This window comes from Halichoeres trimaculatus, unplaced genomic scaffold (assembly GCF_033239565.1).
Source record: "Halichoeres trimaculatus isolate MK-OKI-2021-1 unplaced genomic scaffold, fHalTri1.1 fHalTri1_scaffold_22, whole genome shotgun sequence".
Lineage (NCBI taxonomy): Eukaryota > Metazoa > Chordata > Actinopteri > Labriformes > Labridae > Halichoeres > Halichoeres trimaculatus.
Genome location: NW_027437200.1, coordinates 5072793 through 5091672, shown reverse-complemented (window position 1 = coordinate 5091672; position 18880 = coordinate 5072793). Strand labels below are relative to the sequence as shown.

Sequence of the window (18880 nt, the reverse complement as noted above, 5' to 3'; positions counted from 1 at the left end):
TTGGCCAGTCTGACCAAACTGCATGAGTACCGTGCTCAGGCACACTTCAGAGAGGCGTGCTTTGGTACGGTACACTTCATGCACCAGCACAGGCACGATTGGCATTGCATAGAAGGATAGCAGTAAAAGGTTACCAATATAATCTAACATCCTAAGAAAAGTTTTATTTTGTAAGGGGGGGGGGGGGTGATTGATTGATTGATTGGTTAAAATCTGAGCAGTTTAAGAGTTAAGTACTGGTATTAAATCTGTTGAAATGCACTCAAAAGTTGTTAATGTGCTTTGGTTTTTCCAAGCCAAATGGAGCAGGGTTACATCTTTTACTGTTTCATTGAAAACAGTGGCTGATAAATTGAGGAACTCTGCAAAACCAAGAAGTGTAGGCGTTTTCTTCAGTGGAACACAGCTGTCAGCAGTTTTCTGACCACATAACTTAGAGTTTGATCATCAAAAGACGTCAACACTTAGTCCAATCATAAAGTGACCTCTGAGGACCTGACTGGTTGTCTGAATGGTGGAAACTAAAGCCAAGAAAGCTGAGCTATGGCTGTATCAAACTTGATACTAAAGAGCTGCTTGCCCCTTCTAACCCTGCTGTGGATCTGTATCTGTGGAGCCAGCCCTGACCCTCTAGTTCAGGCAGAGGGTGAGTTTTGACCGATATTCATTCTGGATCAAAAAAAGAAGTTTAAATTCACAATGTACTAAACTTAGACATGCGTAGATGTTTTTTTTGTTCATATCAAAATTTAAAGCAAGTATTACTGGCTTGTACAGATGTTTTTACAACCTGTTGGCTGAATGAGGTTTGAGGAGTGAGCACCGTGACAGCCACACAGGCATGTGTTTGGGTAATCTGTTTTGGAAAAGATTTAACTGCAAACAGTAATTATTTTAATTGTTTCAGATAAACATATTTATATTTATCTTTAATTACAGATAGAAACTATAGACCTCAAACAGAGGTATCTGAGTCTGCCTACATTTTATCAGTGAACCATGAGACAAAAAATTACATTTAAAAGCCTATATTGTGTCCATTAATGTGAACAAGTATCTTCTCTCAGCCAATGGGAGAGGAACATGTTTGAGACTTTTCCGCTCTGATGTAAAGTAAAAGAAACAGTGTGATGGTTAAACTGAGTTTAAAGTTCAAAAAAAGGTCCAGATAAGTTTCTCTTTTCTTTTGTGTTCAGAGATTTTTCATTCTGACAAACAGTCGACTCTGAGCTGGTCGTCTCAACCTGTCAAAGAGGTCAGTTTAAACTGGAGCCAAACAGAGTCAAACACATGTAACTACAGATAAATATCAATAGATCAGAAGAAGTAAATATCGTCCTTATGTCAATCTCTCCATGTTTCTAGTGGGATGAGGTTCCTCTCAGGGTGGGAACCAGGGGTCTGGTTCCTGTTCTTCAGGCCTGCAGAAGACGAGTATTGAGGACAGTTCTGAGTCGGTGGTGGGAGCGTAAAGATGCTCACATCCTGATGATGGATGTGTCATTCACACAAGAAGTAGAAGAGTCAGGTCGGCTGAGTCCTCTCCACATCCACGTTTTTAACACAGATACACCTCTCGCAGCATTTAGACATGATGGGTCAGTCCTGGACCTCCAGACTTCCAGGCCATTCCCTGTTGACACCCCTCAACAGGATTTGCTGACTTACCCGAACATAAGTCGGGCCCTGGATCTCGGTCGAGTCAGCCGCAGAGGCTTCCAGATCGGCTTTTCATACACAGGAACGTGTGTGCTAGTAACATCCATCAGATTATACTACAGGAAGTGCTCTGACATCACAAATCACCTGGCCAAGTTTAAGGGGACAGGGGTGGGGTCTGGTCCTGTAATGGGATCCTGTGTAAGTGGAGCTGTTGAAGTTTCACCCCCTGTTCGAGAGTGTACTGTTGATGGGATCTGGGGCCCCCTGCAGGGTGGCTGTACCTGTAAACCTGGACACCATGTGACAAATAACAGCTGTCAGGGTAAGAGTTCAATCTCTGCTACTGGATTCTTTTTAGTTTAAGTTTTAAGTGTTTATAAAATGGAAAAAAACTAAGGGTGTGGAAGCAGAAACAGACTCAGAAGATATAAAACTAGAAGAGGAGTTATCAGTTTACATGAGATTACAGAGCTAACATTAGCTTACAGAGCTACCTCTAAATATCGGACTTCATACTACCTTGGATAGCTAAAAATAGGGAGTTACTAACACTGGCTTGCAGAACATACTCCACTAGAATTTACACTAGTTCATACTAGAATACAGTGCTAACTCTATCAGATATAACATTAGTTTACAAAGCTAACATTAGCTTAGAGAGCTTACTCTATCAGAGTTCCCACTTGTCACACACTAACATTAGCTCACTATTGGCTAACTATTAGAGTTTGCATTAGCCTACAAAGCTCACTTTAACATAGTTATCACTAGTTTCCAGAGCTGGCTGTAACTATTAGAGTTTACACTAGCTCATAGGGCTAAGATTAGCTTACAGGGCTAACTCTCACTAACCTAATTTACAATAGCTTAAAGAGACTGCTCTATTAGAGTTTACACCAGCTAACAAGGCTCAAATTGGCTAATAGAGCTAAACAGAGTTTTAAGAGCTAACACTAGCAACAAAGGCTCAATTAGCAAACACTAGCTTACAGAAATATAAGAGTACACACTAACTCTTACAGCCTAGCTTTTAGAGCTGATGCTAGTTTATGGTGCTAAAATTAGACACTGTTTAAAGAGCTAAGCTCAGCTCAGCTTAGTTGTGTGTTGAGTCAGGAAACATCAGGATTATTTTGGGATGATGATGAATTTTGTTTTTCCTTCCCCAAATAAAAGCAGGGACTTTCACTTCCTCTTTAAGATCATCCTCTCCTCTCAGTTTATGTTTTGACTGTGCTAATTTCTCAATCCAGTGGATTTCCTGTTTTTGTAATTATTTAAAAGTTTTAATCATGAGGATGTTAGAAATAAACTGAAGTAATTATGACACATAAAGGTTTTTCTTAAAAATAAAATCACATCTTTATTTAATTTTGAAAAAAAACTCTCAAATTTAGGAGTATGTCAACAATTGCACACACAAAAAATGAGTAAAAAATTGATGCTTTTTTGTTAAACAAAGCAATCTTAAGTTTTCTTTTCCTAATTCATCAGCCTGTGGGAGGGGCTTCTACAAGCCAACCAATGACAGTGGAGGATGCAGACCTTGTCCCCCAAACAGCCACACACACACACAGGGATCAGAGATGTGTGAGTGTGTTCAGGGCTTCAGCCGCCTGTCCTCTGACCCCGCAGACCTTGGCTGCACCAGTAAGAATCAGTATAACAGAGCTACGGCAAGGCCTTCTACTGTATCTGTTTAATATCAGTAATATTTAAGATTTTGATTTAATTCTTATCATAATAACTGTGATAAAACTGCTGTTATAAGTCTCTGATTCTATTTGGACCTTGTTTGTTTCATGCATCGTTCCTAGAGCCGCCCTCTGCTCCTCTGAATCTGATCCTTCATCACACCGACTCATTGTGGCTCAGCTGGGACCCTCCTCATGACTTGGGGGGCAGACAGGAAGTGATGTACGACCTGACATGTGAGGAGACAGTGGGTAATGGACATCAGTCAAGGAAATGTGGAAGGGAAGTGGTTTTCCTTCCAGCCTCTGCTGGTCTGACTGGAACCTCGGTCAGAATTTCTGGACTGGATCCTAAGAGTGACTACAGACTGTCAGTGAGAGCCTGGAACCAGGTGTCAGGATTGCAGGGGGCGCCACCTCCATCCACCAGCAGCATTATGATTCACAGATGTAAATAACGCATTTATTCACACAGAATCTAAATGTTTCTCTGCATTTTGTCACATTCAAACAAAAATCAAATTATTTTATTTTCCAAGTTGTGTTTTTTTATGGCTCCTCCATGAGCTACCACCTTACCGTGGTGGAGGGGTTTGTGTGTCCCAATGATCCAAGGAGCTAAGTTGTCGGGGCCTTTACGCCCCTGGTAGGGTCTCCCATGGCAAACAGGTCCTAGGGGAGGGACCAGACAAAGTGTAGCTCACACAACCCCTAATGATGAGTACAAACAATGGTGCCAGGTTTCCCTTGCCGGGACGTGGGTCACCGGGGCCCCCTCCTGGAGCCAGGCCTGGGAGTGGGGCTCGATGGCGAGCGCCTGGTGGCCGGGCCTGTTCCCATGGGGCCTGGCCGGGCACAGCTCGAAGAGGCAACGTGGGACCCCCTTCCCGTGGACTCACCACCCGCAGGGGCCATAGGGGTCGGGTGCCATGTGAGTTGGGTGGCAGCCGAAGGCAGGGACCTTGGCGTACTGATCCTCGGCTGCAGAAGCTAGCTCTAGGGTCGTGGAATGTCACCTCTCTGGCGGGGAAGGAGCCTGAGCTGGTGCGGGAGGTTGAGAAGTTCCGGCTAGACATAGTCGGCCTCACCTCAACACATAGCAAGGGTTCCGGAACCAGCCTTCTCGAGAGGGGTTGGACTCTCTTCCACTCTGGAGTTGCCGATGGTGAGAGGCGGCGGGCAGGGGTGGCGATACTAATTGCCCCCTGGTTTGGTGCCTGTATGTTGGAGTTTACCCCGTTGGACGAGAGGGTAGCCTCCCTCCGCCTTCGGGTGGGGGGACGGATCCTAACGGTTGTTTGTGGCTATGGTCCAAATAACAGTTCAGAGTATCCACCCTTTTTGGAGTCCTTGGAGGGAGTGCTTGAAAGTACTCCATCTGGGGATTCCCTTATCCTACTGGGAGACTTCAACGCTCACGTTGGCAATGACAGTGAGACCTGGAGGGGCGTGATTGGAAGGATCGCCCCCCCCGATCTGAACCCGGTGTCCATATGTGCACCTGGCACCAGGACACCCTAGGTCGCAGTTCGATGATCGACTTTGTAATCGTGTCATCGGACTTGCGGCCGCATGTCTTCGACACTCGGGTAAAGAGAGGGGCGGAGCTGTCGACCAATCACCACCTGTTGATGAGTGGGCTCTAATTTTATGGATAGGATTTCTAGGTGTAGCCAAGTGGTGGAGGGAGTCAGGGTTGGGGATCTCAGGATCCTGTCTTTGCTTTTTGCAGACGATGTGGTCCTGTTGGCCTCATAGACCACTGACCCCCAGCTTGCACTGGGGCAGTTTGCAGTGTGAAGCAGCCGGGATAAAGATCAGCGCCGCTAAGTCTGAGCCCATGGTTCACAGTCGGAAAAGGGTGTACTGGCCATTCTGGGGGGTGGGTCTTTGCCCCCAGTGGAGGAGTTTAAATATTTTTGGGGTCTTGTTCACAAGTAAGCAGAGAAAAGAACAAGAGCTTTACAGATGGATCGAGAGTGCTTTTGCAGTGATGCAGATGCTGTATTGGTCTGTTGTGGTGAAGAGGGAGTTGAGCCAGAAGGCAAGGCTCTCAATTTACTGGTCAATCTACGTTCCAACCCTCACCTATGGCCATGAGCTGTGGGTTGTGGCAGAAAGGACAAGATTATATCTCTTGGCTGGTCTGGGAATGCCTTGGTAGTGGCTGGGTATGGGGGCCACTGGTCTTCATGGATGACCCTGACCCAGATAAGCAGTGGAAGATAGATAGATAGATAGATAGATAGATAGATAGATAGATAGATAGATAGATAGATAGATAGATAGATAGATAGATAGATAGATTTCAATTTTATTTGTTCACATCTCTCTCACGTCTTGTGTTTCTCTTAAAGGGAAAGTTCCTCATACAGATGTAACGGTGACGCCGACCCTCAGGACCTTGGTCGTCACTTCATCTCCTCAGCAGAAAGCTCGTTACTCCTCATGGCTGATCGTCGGGGTGTTAATCTTCAGTCTGCTGCTCACAACATTTATTTCTGTTGTTGTGTGTGTGCTGAGACACAAACACGCCAAACCCAGGCAAATACAAACACATAATTTATCATCTGTTACTTTGATTTATTTAAATAAATTAACCTACTGATGCTTTTAAACAACACTGTATGTAAACCCACACAAACCTGTATTGATGTCAAACTTGAACAACCTTATTATGTCTTGAAAGGTTTGAACAGGAAATCCTCATTCCCTTGAGCTCTGGAATCTCTTACCGACGTCCTGAGGAGGCGGAGCCTGCCCTGCCAACGGCTGACAGTTAGTTCCATTCATTTAAACCACATTAATGAGAGTTTCCGTCTCAGAAAAAGTATATAGAGGGAAAGGAGAGTGAAGGATCAGTAATAGAGGATGGACAGCGATGGGTAAAGGATTGATATGAGATAAGTGGAAGATGGATTAGAAAATGGATGAATAAAGGATGAATAGAAGATGTATGGAGGGTTGATGAGTTAGAAGATAGAAAAAAGATAGATGATGGATAAAGGATGAGTGGATGGATGGATTGACAGCTGGATGGATGGATGGATGGATGGATGGATGTGTGGATGGATGGATGTGTGGATGGATGGATGGATGGATGGATGGATGGATGGATGGATGTGTGGATGGATGGATGGATGGATGGATGGATGGATGGATGGGTGGATGGATGGATGGGTGGATGGATGGGTGGATGGATGGATGATCTTAATGAAACAGAGAGCCTTGTTGTATTTTTTTTTTCAGAGAAAAGTTTTCTGTAACTTTTTGATTGTTGTAAAATTCTTTAAAAATGTTTTGGATGTCTGTTGTAATTTCTTTGTCTTCCAGCTGGTGGAGGAGGACTGGAGCTGTTGGTATTTGGTGACAGACTGAAGGATTTCCTGGTTGACAGAAACAAAGTGACTCTGGGCAAAGAGTTGGGCAGAGGTCAGGTTACTATTCTTCAACATGAATGTGAATTATTGTTCTGAGCAGAAACTTTATGTATAACATTGATTTATAACTTTATGTGTAATCAGCATAGGCCATACAGCAGTTAGCTTTATAGTGAGGCTCAATGATTGTTATATTTGAAGCGTGAAACAGAACAGGTTGAACTGTAGTGGGCAGCTATCACAGGATTATTGTCTTTGTTTTAGTCCGAGTTAAAAGTTATGTTATCAGAAATAAACTAATTGTGAAGATGCGAGAAGAGGGAGGATGAGGAGGAGGGGGAAGGTTTATGTTACTGGGATGGAGTCATGACAGATAATAATCACCAGAAGGAGTCAAAATATTTTAAATGATTAAATATTTTCAGTCTGTGGATTTCTTTCCCTCACCACTGTTTAAGTTTGTTTAAATTTATTTGCTCTGTGTGTTCAGGAGAGTTCGGTTCAGTCTATGAAGGAGTCTATTCCCCAGCTGAAGATGTGAACATGCAGGTGGCTGTGAAAACAATGAGAGGTTAGTGAACTCAAACATTTATCATAGATCTGTATTTCTTCTTCTTTGGTTTATTCATGTTTGTCTTCCCCTTCAGTTGGACTCCACAGTCAGGCTGAGCTCTATGACTTCCTGAAAGAGGCAGAGCTCATGAAGAACTTCCACCATGAGAATGTGGTCAGATTGCTGGGTGAGAAATCTATGCATCCACACAAACAGGTGTTGAACTGCTTTTTCTAATGTTAGAGTACAGATTGTAGAGACAGGACCAGTCCTTGTGCATGAGGAGGAACTGCTCATGGAGTGTTCTTTTTTTTAAAAAAAAAAGAGGATAACACTGATAGGGATACAAGGAAAGGTTTAAAGTTCATCTGACTACCTAACTTACCAACTAACCAACCAAGAAATTAATCAACCTACCAACTAACTATCTAACTAATCAACAAACACACTAACAAACTAGCCAAAAAGTTAACTAACTAACCAACTTGCTACACTCACTGGCCACTTTATTAGGCACACCTGTCCAACTGCTCGTTGACACAAATTTCTAATCAGCCAATCACATGGCAGCAGCTCAATGCATGTAAACATGGTCAAGACGATCTGCTGCAGTTCAAAACAAGCATCAGAATGGGGAAGAAAGGTGATTTAAGAGACTTTGAACGTGGCATGGTTGTTGGTGCCAGACGGGTTGGTCTGAGTATTTCAGGAACTGCTGATCTACTGGGATTTTAACCCACAACCATCTCTAGAGTTTACAGAGAATGGTCCCAAAAAGAGAAAATATCCAGTGAGCGGCAGTTCTGTGGGCCAAAATGTCATGTGGATGCCAGAGGTCAGAGGAGAATGGACAGACTGGTTGGAGCTGATAGAAAGGCAACAGTAACTCAAATAACCACTGGTTACAACCGAGGTCTGCAGAAGAGCATCTCTGAACACACAACACGTCCAACCTTGAGGCAGATGGGCAACAGCAGCAGAAGACCACACCGGGTGACCCTCCTGTCAGCTAAGAACAGGAAACTGAGGCTACAATTCACACAGCAACACCAAAACTGGACCATAGAAGATTGAAAAAAACGTTGCCTGGTCTGATGAGTCTGGATTTCTGCTCCACATTCAGATGGTCGGGTCAGAATTTGGCGACAACAACATGAAAGCATGGATCCATCCTGCCTTGTATCAACAGTTCAGGCTGCTGGTGGTGGTGTAATGGTGTGGGGGATGTTTACTTGGCTCACTTTGGGCCCCTTAGTACCAACTGAGCATGGTTTAAAGTCCACAGTCTACCTGAGTATTGTTGCTGACCATGTCCATCCCTTTATGAGCACAGTGTACCATCTTCTGATGGCTACTTCCAGCAGGATAATGCTCCATGTCATAAAGCTGGAATCATCTCAGACTGGTTTCTTCAACATGACAATAAGTTCCCTGTACTCAAATGTCCTCCACAGTCCCCAGATCTCAATCCATTAGAGCACCTTTGGGATGTGGTGGAACGGGAGATTCTCATCATGGATGTTCAGCCCACAAATCTGCAGCAACTGTGTGATGCTATCATGTCAATATGGACCAAACTCTCTGAGGAATGTTTCTAGGACCTTGTTGAATCTATGCCACAAAGGATTAAGGCAGTTCTGAAGGAAAAAGAGGGTCCAACCCTCTACTAGCAAGGTGTACCTAAAGTATTAACTAATTAACAAACCAATAAACAAACTAGCCACCCAACTAACAACTAACTAACTAACTAACTAACTAACTAACTAACTAACTAACTAACTAACTAACTAACTAACTAACTAACTAACTAACTAATTTATTCAATTATAAACTAATCAAAGTAATCAATCAACTAACTAATCAACCAACTTATTTACCAAATAACCAGCCAAATAACTAACCAACTAACTAACCAACCAATAAATTAATCAACCGACAAACTACCTAACTTTTTAACAGGCACACTGACTAACTTACAAGTTAACTAACTAACCAACCTACAAACTAATTAACTAATTAACAAACACACAAACCAACGGATATATAAACCAACTAACCACCTAACAAACTAACATACTAACTAACTAACAATTCAATTAGTTACACACTAATTAACCAACTAATTAACCAATTTATTAACCAAATAACCAACTAACCACCCAACTAACTAACTAACTGACTGACTAACTGACTAACTGATTGAATTACAAATTAATCAGCCAACTAATTGACCTACCAACTAACCACCCATTTTTTTACTTACCAACCAACTTACCGATTAACTAACTATTCAGCCATCTTAGTAGTTTTTAAATTAACTTACTTTCTGTCTAGCTAACCAGTTAACTTTTTTCCTGGTGTACTGCCTAACCAAACATGGCTGTAGTCTTTGTGTTTGCTGTGAAAGTAAATGGACGTGAGTTGCGCGTCATGTGAAGTTCTGCGTTTGTCCTGTAGGGGTCGCTGTGCAGAGGGAGCAGGACTGTCCTCTACCTGTGCCCCTGGTCATTCTGCCATTCATGAAACATGGTGACCTGCGGCGCTTCCTCATTGCAACACGCTATGGAGACATCCCGATGGTGAGAGACACAGAGCAACCGTCACATGGATGCACACACGCATACGCACACACACACACACATACGCACACACACACACACATACACATACATATGTCCACTCCTGATCTCTTTCCCAGAGATAACGTCAGGGTTAACACTAGTTTTCAGTTCACTTTAGTACTAGTCAGGATGGGACTCCTGGTCTTGATGATGGTTCTTTAATAAGATTGTTAAAATAGAAGACAGTCCAGACCTGCTCACAGTTTTATAAAAAGGTCAGTAATGTTTGAAGGTTAAAAAAAAAACAAAAAAAAACGTGTTTTTCCTAGATTTGCACCCAGCTCACACTGGCGCTTTAAACAGAATAACAGACACACAGACATGGAAAATCAGGCTGTTCATTAGGGGTCCTCCAGAGCAGTCATTGTTCATGCCTAAACAAAGCACACAGTAAGCATGTACATTTTCCTGAAGCAGGCAGATCCCCTCTGATTTATTGTACCGACATCAGCAGGAAAACCTGGAAATGAGCTAACACTATAAAACCCATGAAGGGATTTGGGGCTAATGGTTTGACACGATCCTGAAATAAAGTAACCAGGCAGAAATACAACGAGACAGATTATGGACAATAATGATGATGATGATCTAAAATGAAATGTCTCTTTAGTTTGTTCCTCTTCAGAGTCTCATTCGCTTCATGGTCGATATTGCAGCGGGGATGGAATATCTAAGCTCACAGGGCTTCCTCCACCGGGACCTTGCTGCTCGTAACTGCATGTGAGTCCACCAGGGGGCATCACTGTGGGGTGAAATGAAGGATCATTAGTTTATTAATTAAATTTAAATTCAAAATAAGCTCTATTAGCATAAAAATACATGTTGCCAAAGCCAATGTTCAAATAAAAGGGTTAAAAAAGCAGCATTAGACATTAACATTATTTAAGACATCACTTTGTCTTCTCATATCTGTATCCAAACTTCAGTCCTATCAGAATATAGCTGTTCAAAGCCCCATAAAAGGATGTGTGTCTTCCTCCTCAGGCTGGGGGATGACCTGCGTGTGTGTGTTGCTGACTTCGGCCTGTCTAAGAGAATCTACAGCAGCAACTATTATCGTCAGAGAGTGGCGGTCCGAGTGCCGATTAAATGGATGTCAATGGAGAGTCTGTCAGAGTCTGTTTACAGCACCAAGAGCGATGTGGTGAGTTCAAGTCTGCTCTGTAAAACTGATGTTAGATAAACCAGTCACATGACTGACAGTACACTCAAAAAGAGTATTGGATTTTCTAAATGTCCCATGATTATTTATAAGTTTTATGATTATTTGAACTTTTAATTTCAGGTTGAATGTCAGGTATCTTAAATTAAGACTTTTGATTTAAAGTTGATGTGAGGATTATCTGTGCGGCATTGATTGCAATTAACCATGTGGTCAGAATGGGTTGTGTTTATATGGGAAGCAGACTCCTATGAGCCCTAACACCCTCTGTCATAAGGACGTTGACATTTACTAAGATGTGCATTTGTTTTGGAGAGCAGATTGTCTTTGCTCAAGACAACTTTTCCAAGCATGCAAAGTGACAAGATAATTAATTTTATTATCCGGATTTATTTGTATTTACGAAGCAGTATTATCTGAAAGGTGACAACAATCAAGTTTTGTAAACTCAGTTTGTACCATAGTTACAGAGAAATAGCATTTAGCATTTAACACCACGTTGGTGCTGGTGATTATTTCAAAGCAAATATATAAAAGTAAGATTATTCCTATCTCAGAGCCTTAAAGGTTAAATGGTTTTCCGTATCATATCCGCAGTGGTCGTTTGGGGTGACCATGTGGGAGATTCTGTCCCGGGGTCGGACTCCATATCCTGGAGTCCAAAACCACGAGCTGTTGGATCTTCTGCGATCTGGATTAAGACTGAAACCACCTGATGAGTGCAACCATGGACTGTAAGAGCTCAGAAAAATAATAAAAACATACTAACCCAGACTTTTCACACAAAAAATCTCCTCTGTCTCTTAATCTGTCTCTTCCTGTCCACAACCCTGTCTACTCCCTTGTCTAGGTACGGAGTGATGAGGAGCTGCTGGGATGAAGACCCCGCCCTGAGGCCCAACTTTGTGGATCTCCTCCAGACTCTGAGAGGCATTCTTTCGGACTTGCCAGAGCTGGGAGTGAGCGAGGAGGCTGACTACATCAACCAGGGCCTGCAGGCTGCTGCTGCCATCCCACACACGGACAGGAGTAGAGGGAACATATACCTGAGTTCACCTGTGGGAGCTTCAGTCAGAGAGGAGGAGGTGGAGTGTGAGGATGGATACTTGAAGTACATAAGGGAGAGTGATAGTAAATAAAGGAGGTGTTTTTATGATGAACTGAAACACAGAGTTTGGAGTATCATGCAAAAAGTTTTTTTTTATCGAGAAATCCAAACTGAGTGCAGACATGTTGGAGGAAGAGAAACTGAAAACAATGACATGTTTATATCACAGCCTTTCACACATTCAGTTCTTTATAAAGTTGAATAGTGACCCAAGCATCAGTGTTAAATCATCTTTTAGATATAAAGAGATGTTTTATAGTTTGTCATTTTAAAATACAACATTTCTTTAAGTACATGGAATATTTAAATCTGTTATAAGTACATGTAAACAGTGTGTAACCAATATAACCGATATATTAATGTTTTTTTTACATTTTAAAACACATTTTTTGCACTAAGAAAGGAAGAGGAGCATTAAACAGAAAGCAGTACACTGGCGCAAGCTTCTTTGCCCCCCCCCCCCTTTTTTTTTTTCACAGTGTAGCAAATATTCATAAGTTGAAAAATTCAGTCTCATGAAGTCTCCATATTTTAGGCTGATCGTATGTGTGTGTGTGTGTGTGTGTGTGTGTGTGTGTGTGTGTGTGTGTGTGTGTGTGTGTGTGTGTGTGTGTGTGTGTGTGTGTGCATGGGCTTGTGCTATTGGGAATTAAACGTGAATAACAAAAAATATTAATGTTTGTCTGTTCGGTACAGTAAATGGAAATAAAGACTTTTTTATCCAAATTATTTAAGTTTTTACTGCTAAAATAAATTTATGTTTTTACTAGAATGGTTATTATTTTCAACTTTATTTATTTATTTACTTTTTTACTTATTTATTTATTTATCTATTTATTTGTGTATTTATTTATTTATTTATTTATATTTCATATTTTTAATTTCGAAACTACAAATCCCATCACTGCAGTAGTTCTAGATTTGCCCAGAACGTTGACACGTCACCTGACGTCACTGCCGCACTTGCGCAGCCATCTTGGGTCTGTCTCAAGCAGCCGACACAGAGAAACCGAAAAATAGCGTAAAATAGCCAGTGAAAGAGAATAAACGGTTACATTTCGAAGTAAATGTAAAATTAAAAAGGCTGAGACAACAGACTAAACAGCGGACGGTAACAGAGACGGTGAAACGTCATCAAAGTGCCTGAATAACCGGAGCTAGAACTACCGATACCGGAGGAAGAGAAACACCGGAGGAGGATGAACCCGGAATAGTGAGTGTAAACATGTATAACTGTACATCTGGAAAAGTGACTGTAGACATGTTAAACTCTTAACCTGGAAATGTGGATGTTGACGTGTTTAACTATAAACCCAGAAAAGTATGAACATGTTTACCTGTGAATCCAGAATAATGAGTATTAACATGTTAAACTGTTAACATGGAATAGTGTAAACATGTTAAATGTGATGCCAGAATAGTGTACACATGTTAAACTGTAACCTGAAATTGTGTAAACATGTGTAAGCATGTGTAACTGTGAGTTTGGAATAGTAAGTGTAAACATGTGTGGCTGTCAACCTAGAATAGAGAAAACATGTCGAACTTTGTCGTTTATTCAGTATTATTAGTTATAGTTTTAGTGTTATCCTGTGTAAAATTGCCAACTTGACTGTAAAAAACAAAACAAAACAAAAAAAACCCAAAAAAAACAAATGAGCTATTCACTGTTAGCTCACTTAGCGCCTGCCCACTGGCTCAAGGTTAAACCACACCAGAAATATGTCTTTATCAAACACTAGACAGTTTATGATGGCTTTTAATAATATAAAAAGATCTTTACTGTTATAAAATATAAACGTGACTGTAAATTACTGTCTATACAGCATAAGGGCAGCCATCTATTTTATTTCTTGATCTTGTATCTGAATAATGGTATATCTTTAGAATTCTATGTAAATTTACTATACTGAGACCAGTAGAGCTTATGGTTATACAGCAATAAAGGCATATTTCAATGTCATACTCTGAACTTTATACATCTTTTTTATACAAATGGTGTCTTTTACAGACACCATTTGTGCTTTTGATTAGAAGCACAAGAATAAATAAAGTTCAGGTAACTTCACTGTCAAGTGAGTCAGAGCTTTTCCAAACTGTAATGTTTTAAATGTTCTCCATGTTCCTCCTCAGTGACTACCTGTTCAAGCTCCTCCTCATTGGAGACTCTGGAGTGGGAAAATCCTGTCTGCTGCTGCGCTTTGCTGTGAGTACCCTGTTCTGTAATGCTCTACTGAGACATGTTCTCTACAGCCAAAGATTATTAAAGTTACTGATGTTCTTCTGATGTTCTCTACAGGACGACACCTACACAGAGAGCTACATCAGCACCATTGGGGTCGACTTTAAGATCCGTACCATTGAGCTTGATGGAAAGACCATCAAACTTCAGATAGTGAGCAGACACACACTCGCACACAAAATCACATTGATTTCTCCCTGTTACAGATATAAGTCTGGACATTAAATCCAGTTGTAAAGCTAATAGCATGAAATTTATATTCATGTTTTTATAGCTTTTCTTGTTCATGTGACTATTTCCTGTCTGACGTCTGCGACGCCATGTTTAATAAAGATATTCTGCTCTCTCTGTATGTTTGGCTTTATACGTATATATAAAAAAATCATCTGTGCGTCTTGAGCCTTGTTGCTGTTTTGGATGAGGTTATTTCTTCCTGCTAAATTTTGACACCATCAGAGCCCACCTTAATCCTCAGGTCTCAGGACTCACCTGCTCTTTATGACATTTAGGCCCGAGTTCTTGTTATTTTTCTATCAGCTTTATCAGATCCTGACATTCAGGCTGAAAACATTTTGAGTGTTTAAGTCACTGAAGTCTCACCTGTTGGCTGTCAGGTTAAATGTAGCAAGTAATAATGAAACACTAAAGGTGTTTAACTGTTGTTGATGGGTGTGTTAATCACTGAGCTCTCCTCTCTTTGTTTCAGTGGGACACTGCAGGTCAGGAGAGGTTTCGTACCATCACCTCCAGTTACTATCGAGGAGCTCACGGTATCATCGTAGTGTATGATGTCACAGATCAGGTGAGTGTGTGTTCAGGTGACCCACTGTTAGTTAGGAATGAGAGTTGAGTTTGGTTGGCTCAGGATCAAACTTTTAAGTCATGGACAGAATATTTGTTTTCAGATGCGCACAGGTAATCTGGGTGTGATGTCAGAGTGATAGGGAGTTACCTGTAAACTCATGTGCTCCATTTACCGTGTTCTGTTTCCAAGGCTTTATTAAAAACATGTTGAAAAAACCTTATCTTAACGATTTATGATGCACTGAGTGACCTTAATATTTTAATGAGGAATATGCTTAATATTGTTTATGATAATAGCAGATGTATTAGCTGTAATGTAGGAGTCTTAAAACACCATGAAGCATTTTCTCCATATAGTGAGAAGTTTATGTGTGTATATGTATACATAATGTAAATGTAGTTGTATTTATTGTATTTCAGGAGTCTTATAATAACGTGAAGCAGTGGCTGCAGGAGATCGACCGTTATGCCAGTGAGAACGTGAACAAGCTGCTGGTGGGAAACAAGTGTGACCTGACCACCAAGAAGGTGGTCGACTACACCACAGCCAAGGTAAGAACATTCACGTAGCCAAGTATCTGGGAAACTGCATAAATGTTTATGTGTTTATGCCTGTCCACACCAAACTGCAGCTTTACATCACTAAAAACAGTTTCTGAAAACTCAGGCCAAAGTTAAGATTTTGGACAACTGCAGTTTTATGGTTTCGTGTAGACGCTGGTAAAAAAAGTTCTCGGCTCTCAGATGTCACAGCTGAATGACGGTAGCCTGTTCTGTGGCTGGCACTGGTTCCAAGTCTGGAAAACACCGCCCATTGCGGGTTTGGCATGCTTCAACAGCACTCACTGGTGGATATGCCCGCTGCATGTGGATGAAAGTAATTTCAAAAACGAACAGGGGGGGTATTCATTTTAAAAAATACCTGGCTACATGTGGATGTGGCCTTAAATTGACATTTTATTATAAACTGTTAATTGAACATACCTTGTAGTGCTAAAATAGAATGCCCTGAGAAAAAGGAGGCTGCCAACCCATCTTTATGTACATCTTGAACCTTGTATCATTATTTTTTGCCATTTATATAACAGTCCAAATTTAAAAACAACACAGAAATCATTAAATCTGATCTTGTGAGGCATAATGTACAGTTAGCGGTTAGCTGGTAGTTATGGGATGAAGAAGCCTGACATGATGTGACAGGACCCCCACGCTCTTGTCACAACCCTAAGGGTTTCCCAAAACTGCATTTCCCATAACCACCCTCTAACCATGCATTATCCTACTTATTACCTGGCTACTAACACAAAGATGCTGTGAGGAGGATCTGGTTTGATCAGACTGTGGTGACACATTTTTAGCTCTTTTTACCCACGTTTACCTGTGTGTACCTCTCTGCAGGAGTTCGCAGACTCTTTGTCAATCCCGTTTTTGGAGACAAGCGCTAAGAATGCAACAAATGTGGAGCAGTCCTTTATGACGATGGCAGCAGAAATCAAGAAGAGGATGGGCCCCGGGGCCACAGCAGGAGGGGACAAACCTAACCTGAAGATTGAGAGCACACCCGTCAGACAGTCAGGGGGTGGCTGCTGTTAAAAAAGCCTCATCCCTCCCCCCACCTCACACATGCCTCACCCACCAAACTTCTCCTACATCAGATCCATTGACCTGCCCTTCTTCCTCCCACAGCTCCCCTTACCCCTCACATGCACACACACAGACACACACACACACAGGCACACACAGATACACAAACATTTAGACACAGCAACAGTCTAAGTTTTGTATGAGTTGTTATAAAAGATTTTTTTTACACCTGTATTGAGGCAGAAAGAGACAAACAGAAAGACTGGTGGGTGACATCAGGAGTCAGACCAGGGTGTGAGATTTGACTGTATCATTCAAGTTTATTAGTGGCAAACAGACTTTCTTTTTTTTCTTAAACACATCATGCCAGTTTATTTACCTGATACTTATCATGACATTGTGTTCATCTAGTTGTCATTCTAACTGACCTGACGCTGAACACATCCTGGTGTGACCACGTTACCTGGCTCAGCCAGTCAGTCTGTTTGTATGTTTGTTCTTTAGCAGGTTATTTAACCAGCTCTAATCCAGTGTTACCTGTTCAGGTGTGATTCCACAGAGGAGGTTGATGACTGTCCTGCAGCAGATGCCAGTCAAAATCTTGACTTCTAACTTGATTTTCTGTTCCTATTGTCCATGCCTTTTCCATTAGCTCTCCTTTCTGCCGTACCTTACCATTCCTACAACGACACTAGAACAGCAGATGTCAACGTGACCTACAACCCTGTTTTTAACTTTTAATAACTAATGGAAATGAAACTTTTCAGAAAAGAGAGGACTTAAACACAATGCAGCCCAATAATACCTTCATATCACCACAGCATACGGATGTGAAAAACATGTCTACCAGGTGTACTTATTCTGTAAAGTTTGGCCACAGCTCATCTGGAAGAAATGGGGGGATGGAGATTTTGACCTATACTGCAGCCAGACACCAGGGGGAGCAGTTTGAGTGGCGACCAAGGGGCAGCATCAGGTTTAAAAAAATGAAGCCTATGTGAAGGTGCTAAAAGGATCCGTTTGAAGCTGGCTGCAGAAAGGCTGAAAGTCATGTACACACCTAGCCAGAAACAGACTTTTATGGCAGTAAAAACATATTTACAGCCTGGTACAAAAAAACAGCTTGGGTCTGAAACGCTGATTTCGCTGTTGACACACTCTGTAGGGGGGGTGAATTTTTTTCTAACTTGGCGGTTTAGAAGTTATTAGGATTGTTTCATTGTCCAATCAGAGACACAGCTCTTCTCACGTGACTGATAAGCGCCCTATAGCTGTTTGAAAGGAAACTCACAGCTGGGGTCATATCCAATGTGGCTGCGTCCGAGGATTGGCTTCATTTAACTGTATCAGGAACTGACAGGTGACGTCGCGGAGACTACGACCATGTTTTATTTAGTCTATGGTAATAGTTCTCTGTTTCACACCTGTTTTTACCTGGACCTGTGATCTGAATGACGTCTCTTTACTCAGCATTAAACATTGAATTATGCGTCACACGAGTCCATAGCGGTGTTTTCAACTTCACACATTACTGATTCAAAAACTGAACAGGGTCCTCACACGATCTGGATTTGAGTCGCTTACTAGTTGACAGGCAGGTTCTGTTTCCAGATGTTAGTCTGCTTCATGAAGGGAGGAGGGGCTCAGGGACTGACTGGTTTATGACTAGGTATGAACTCCCAGCCCCTACCTCTGTGCACACACACACACACACACACACACACACACACACACACACACACACACACACACAGAATGTTTCAAGGTTTGTTGATTTTTTTCTTGTCTTTGTTAAATCTGAGTGTTGATATTTTCTCTGATTGAATGATTTTATTTTGGAGGACACACTTTGGGGTGGGGTGGGGGGTACAGGTGATGGAGGGGGCTGATTGTGGTTTTTCATGTGTGTTTGGGGTTTTAATTTCATTTGCACACACATTTATGTTCCTCAGACTTCACAGAGACTTAAAGGTGAGCTCACCTGTCCCTTTACTGTCTGATGGTTTTTCTGTACATATGATAAATTTATCTATAATAAAATACTGAAAAGCTCTTTGTCCGCCTCATGCT

At 41.7% G+C, this 18880-nt stretch overlaps 2 protein-coding genes across 3 annotated transcripts; both read left to right on the top strand.

The window, feature by feature from the left end:
- The first annotated feature begins 451 nt into the window (after positions 1 to 451).
- Positions 452 to 12824, top strand: LOC141811296 (tyrosine-protein kinase receptor TYRO3). The gene is made up of 15 exons (XM_074699300.1): positions 452 to 646; positions 1197 to 1255; positions 1366 to 1984; positions 3157 to 3312; positions 3480 to 3806; positions 5714 to 5900; positions 6046 to 6134; positions 6690 to 6788; positions 7227 to 7307; positions 7384 to 7476; positions 9747 to 9868; positions 10521 to 10630; positions 10895 to 11054; positions 11670 to 11806; positions 11923 to 12824. The coding sequence occupies exons 1-15, from the start codon at positions 544 to 546 to the stop codon at positions 12209 to 12211; spliced, it is 2631 nt and encodes an 876-aa protein (XP_074555401.1). The 5' UTR covers positions 452 to 543; the 3' UTR covers positions 12212 to 12824.
- A 303-nt stretch (positions 12825 to 13127) lies between these two features.
- On the top strand, positions 13128 to 18658 carry rab1ba (zRAB1B, member RAS oncogene family a). 2 transcript variants are annotated; one of them, XR_012600160.1, is made up of 7 exons: positions 13128 to 13393; positions 14314 to 14386; positions 14480 to 14575; positions 15129 to 15224; positions 15647 to 15778; positions 16625 to 17317; positions 17375 to 18658. XR_012600160.1 is itself a non-coding variant. In XM_074699301.1 (6 exons), exons 1-6 carry the CDS (start codon positions 13380 to 13382, stop codon positions 16817 to 16819), a joined length of 606 nt encoding a protein of 201 aa, XP_074555402.1. In that variant the 5' UTR covers positions 13128 to 13379; the 3' UTR covers positions 16820 to 18658. The 2 variants fall into 2 exon arrangements, 1 of the variants encoding a protein (XP_074555402.1); XM_074699301.1 differs by having other exon boundaries at positions 16625 to 18658.
- Positions 18659 to 18880: the final 222 nt, after the last annotated feature.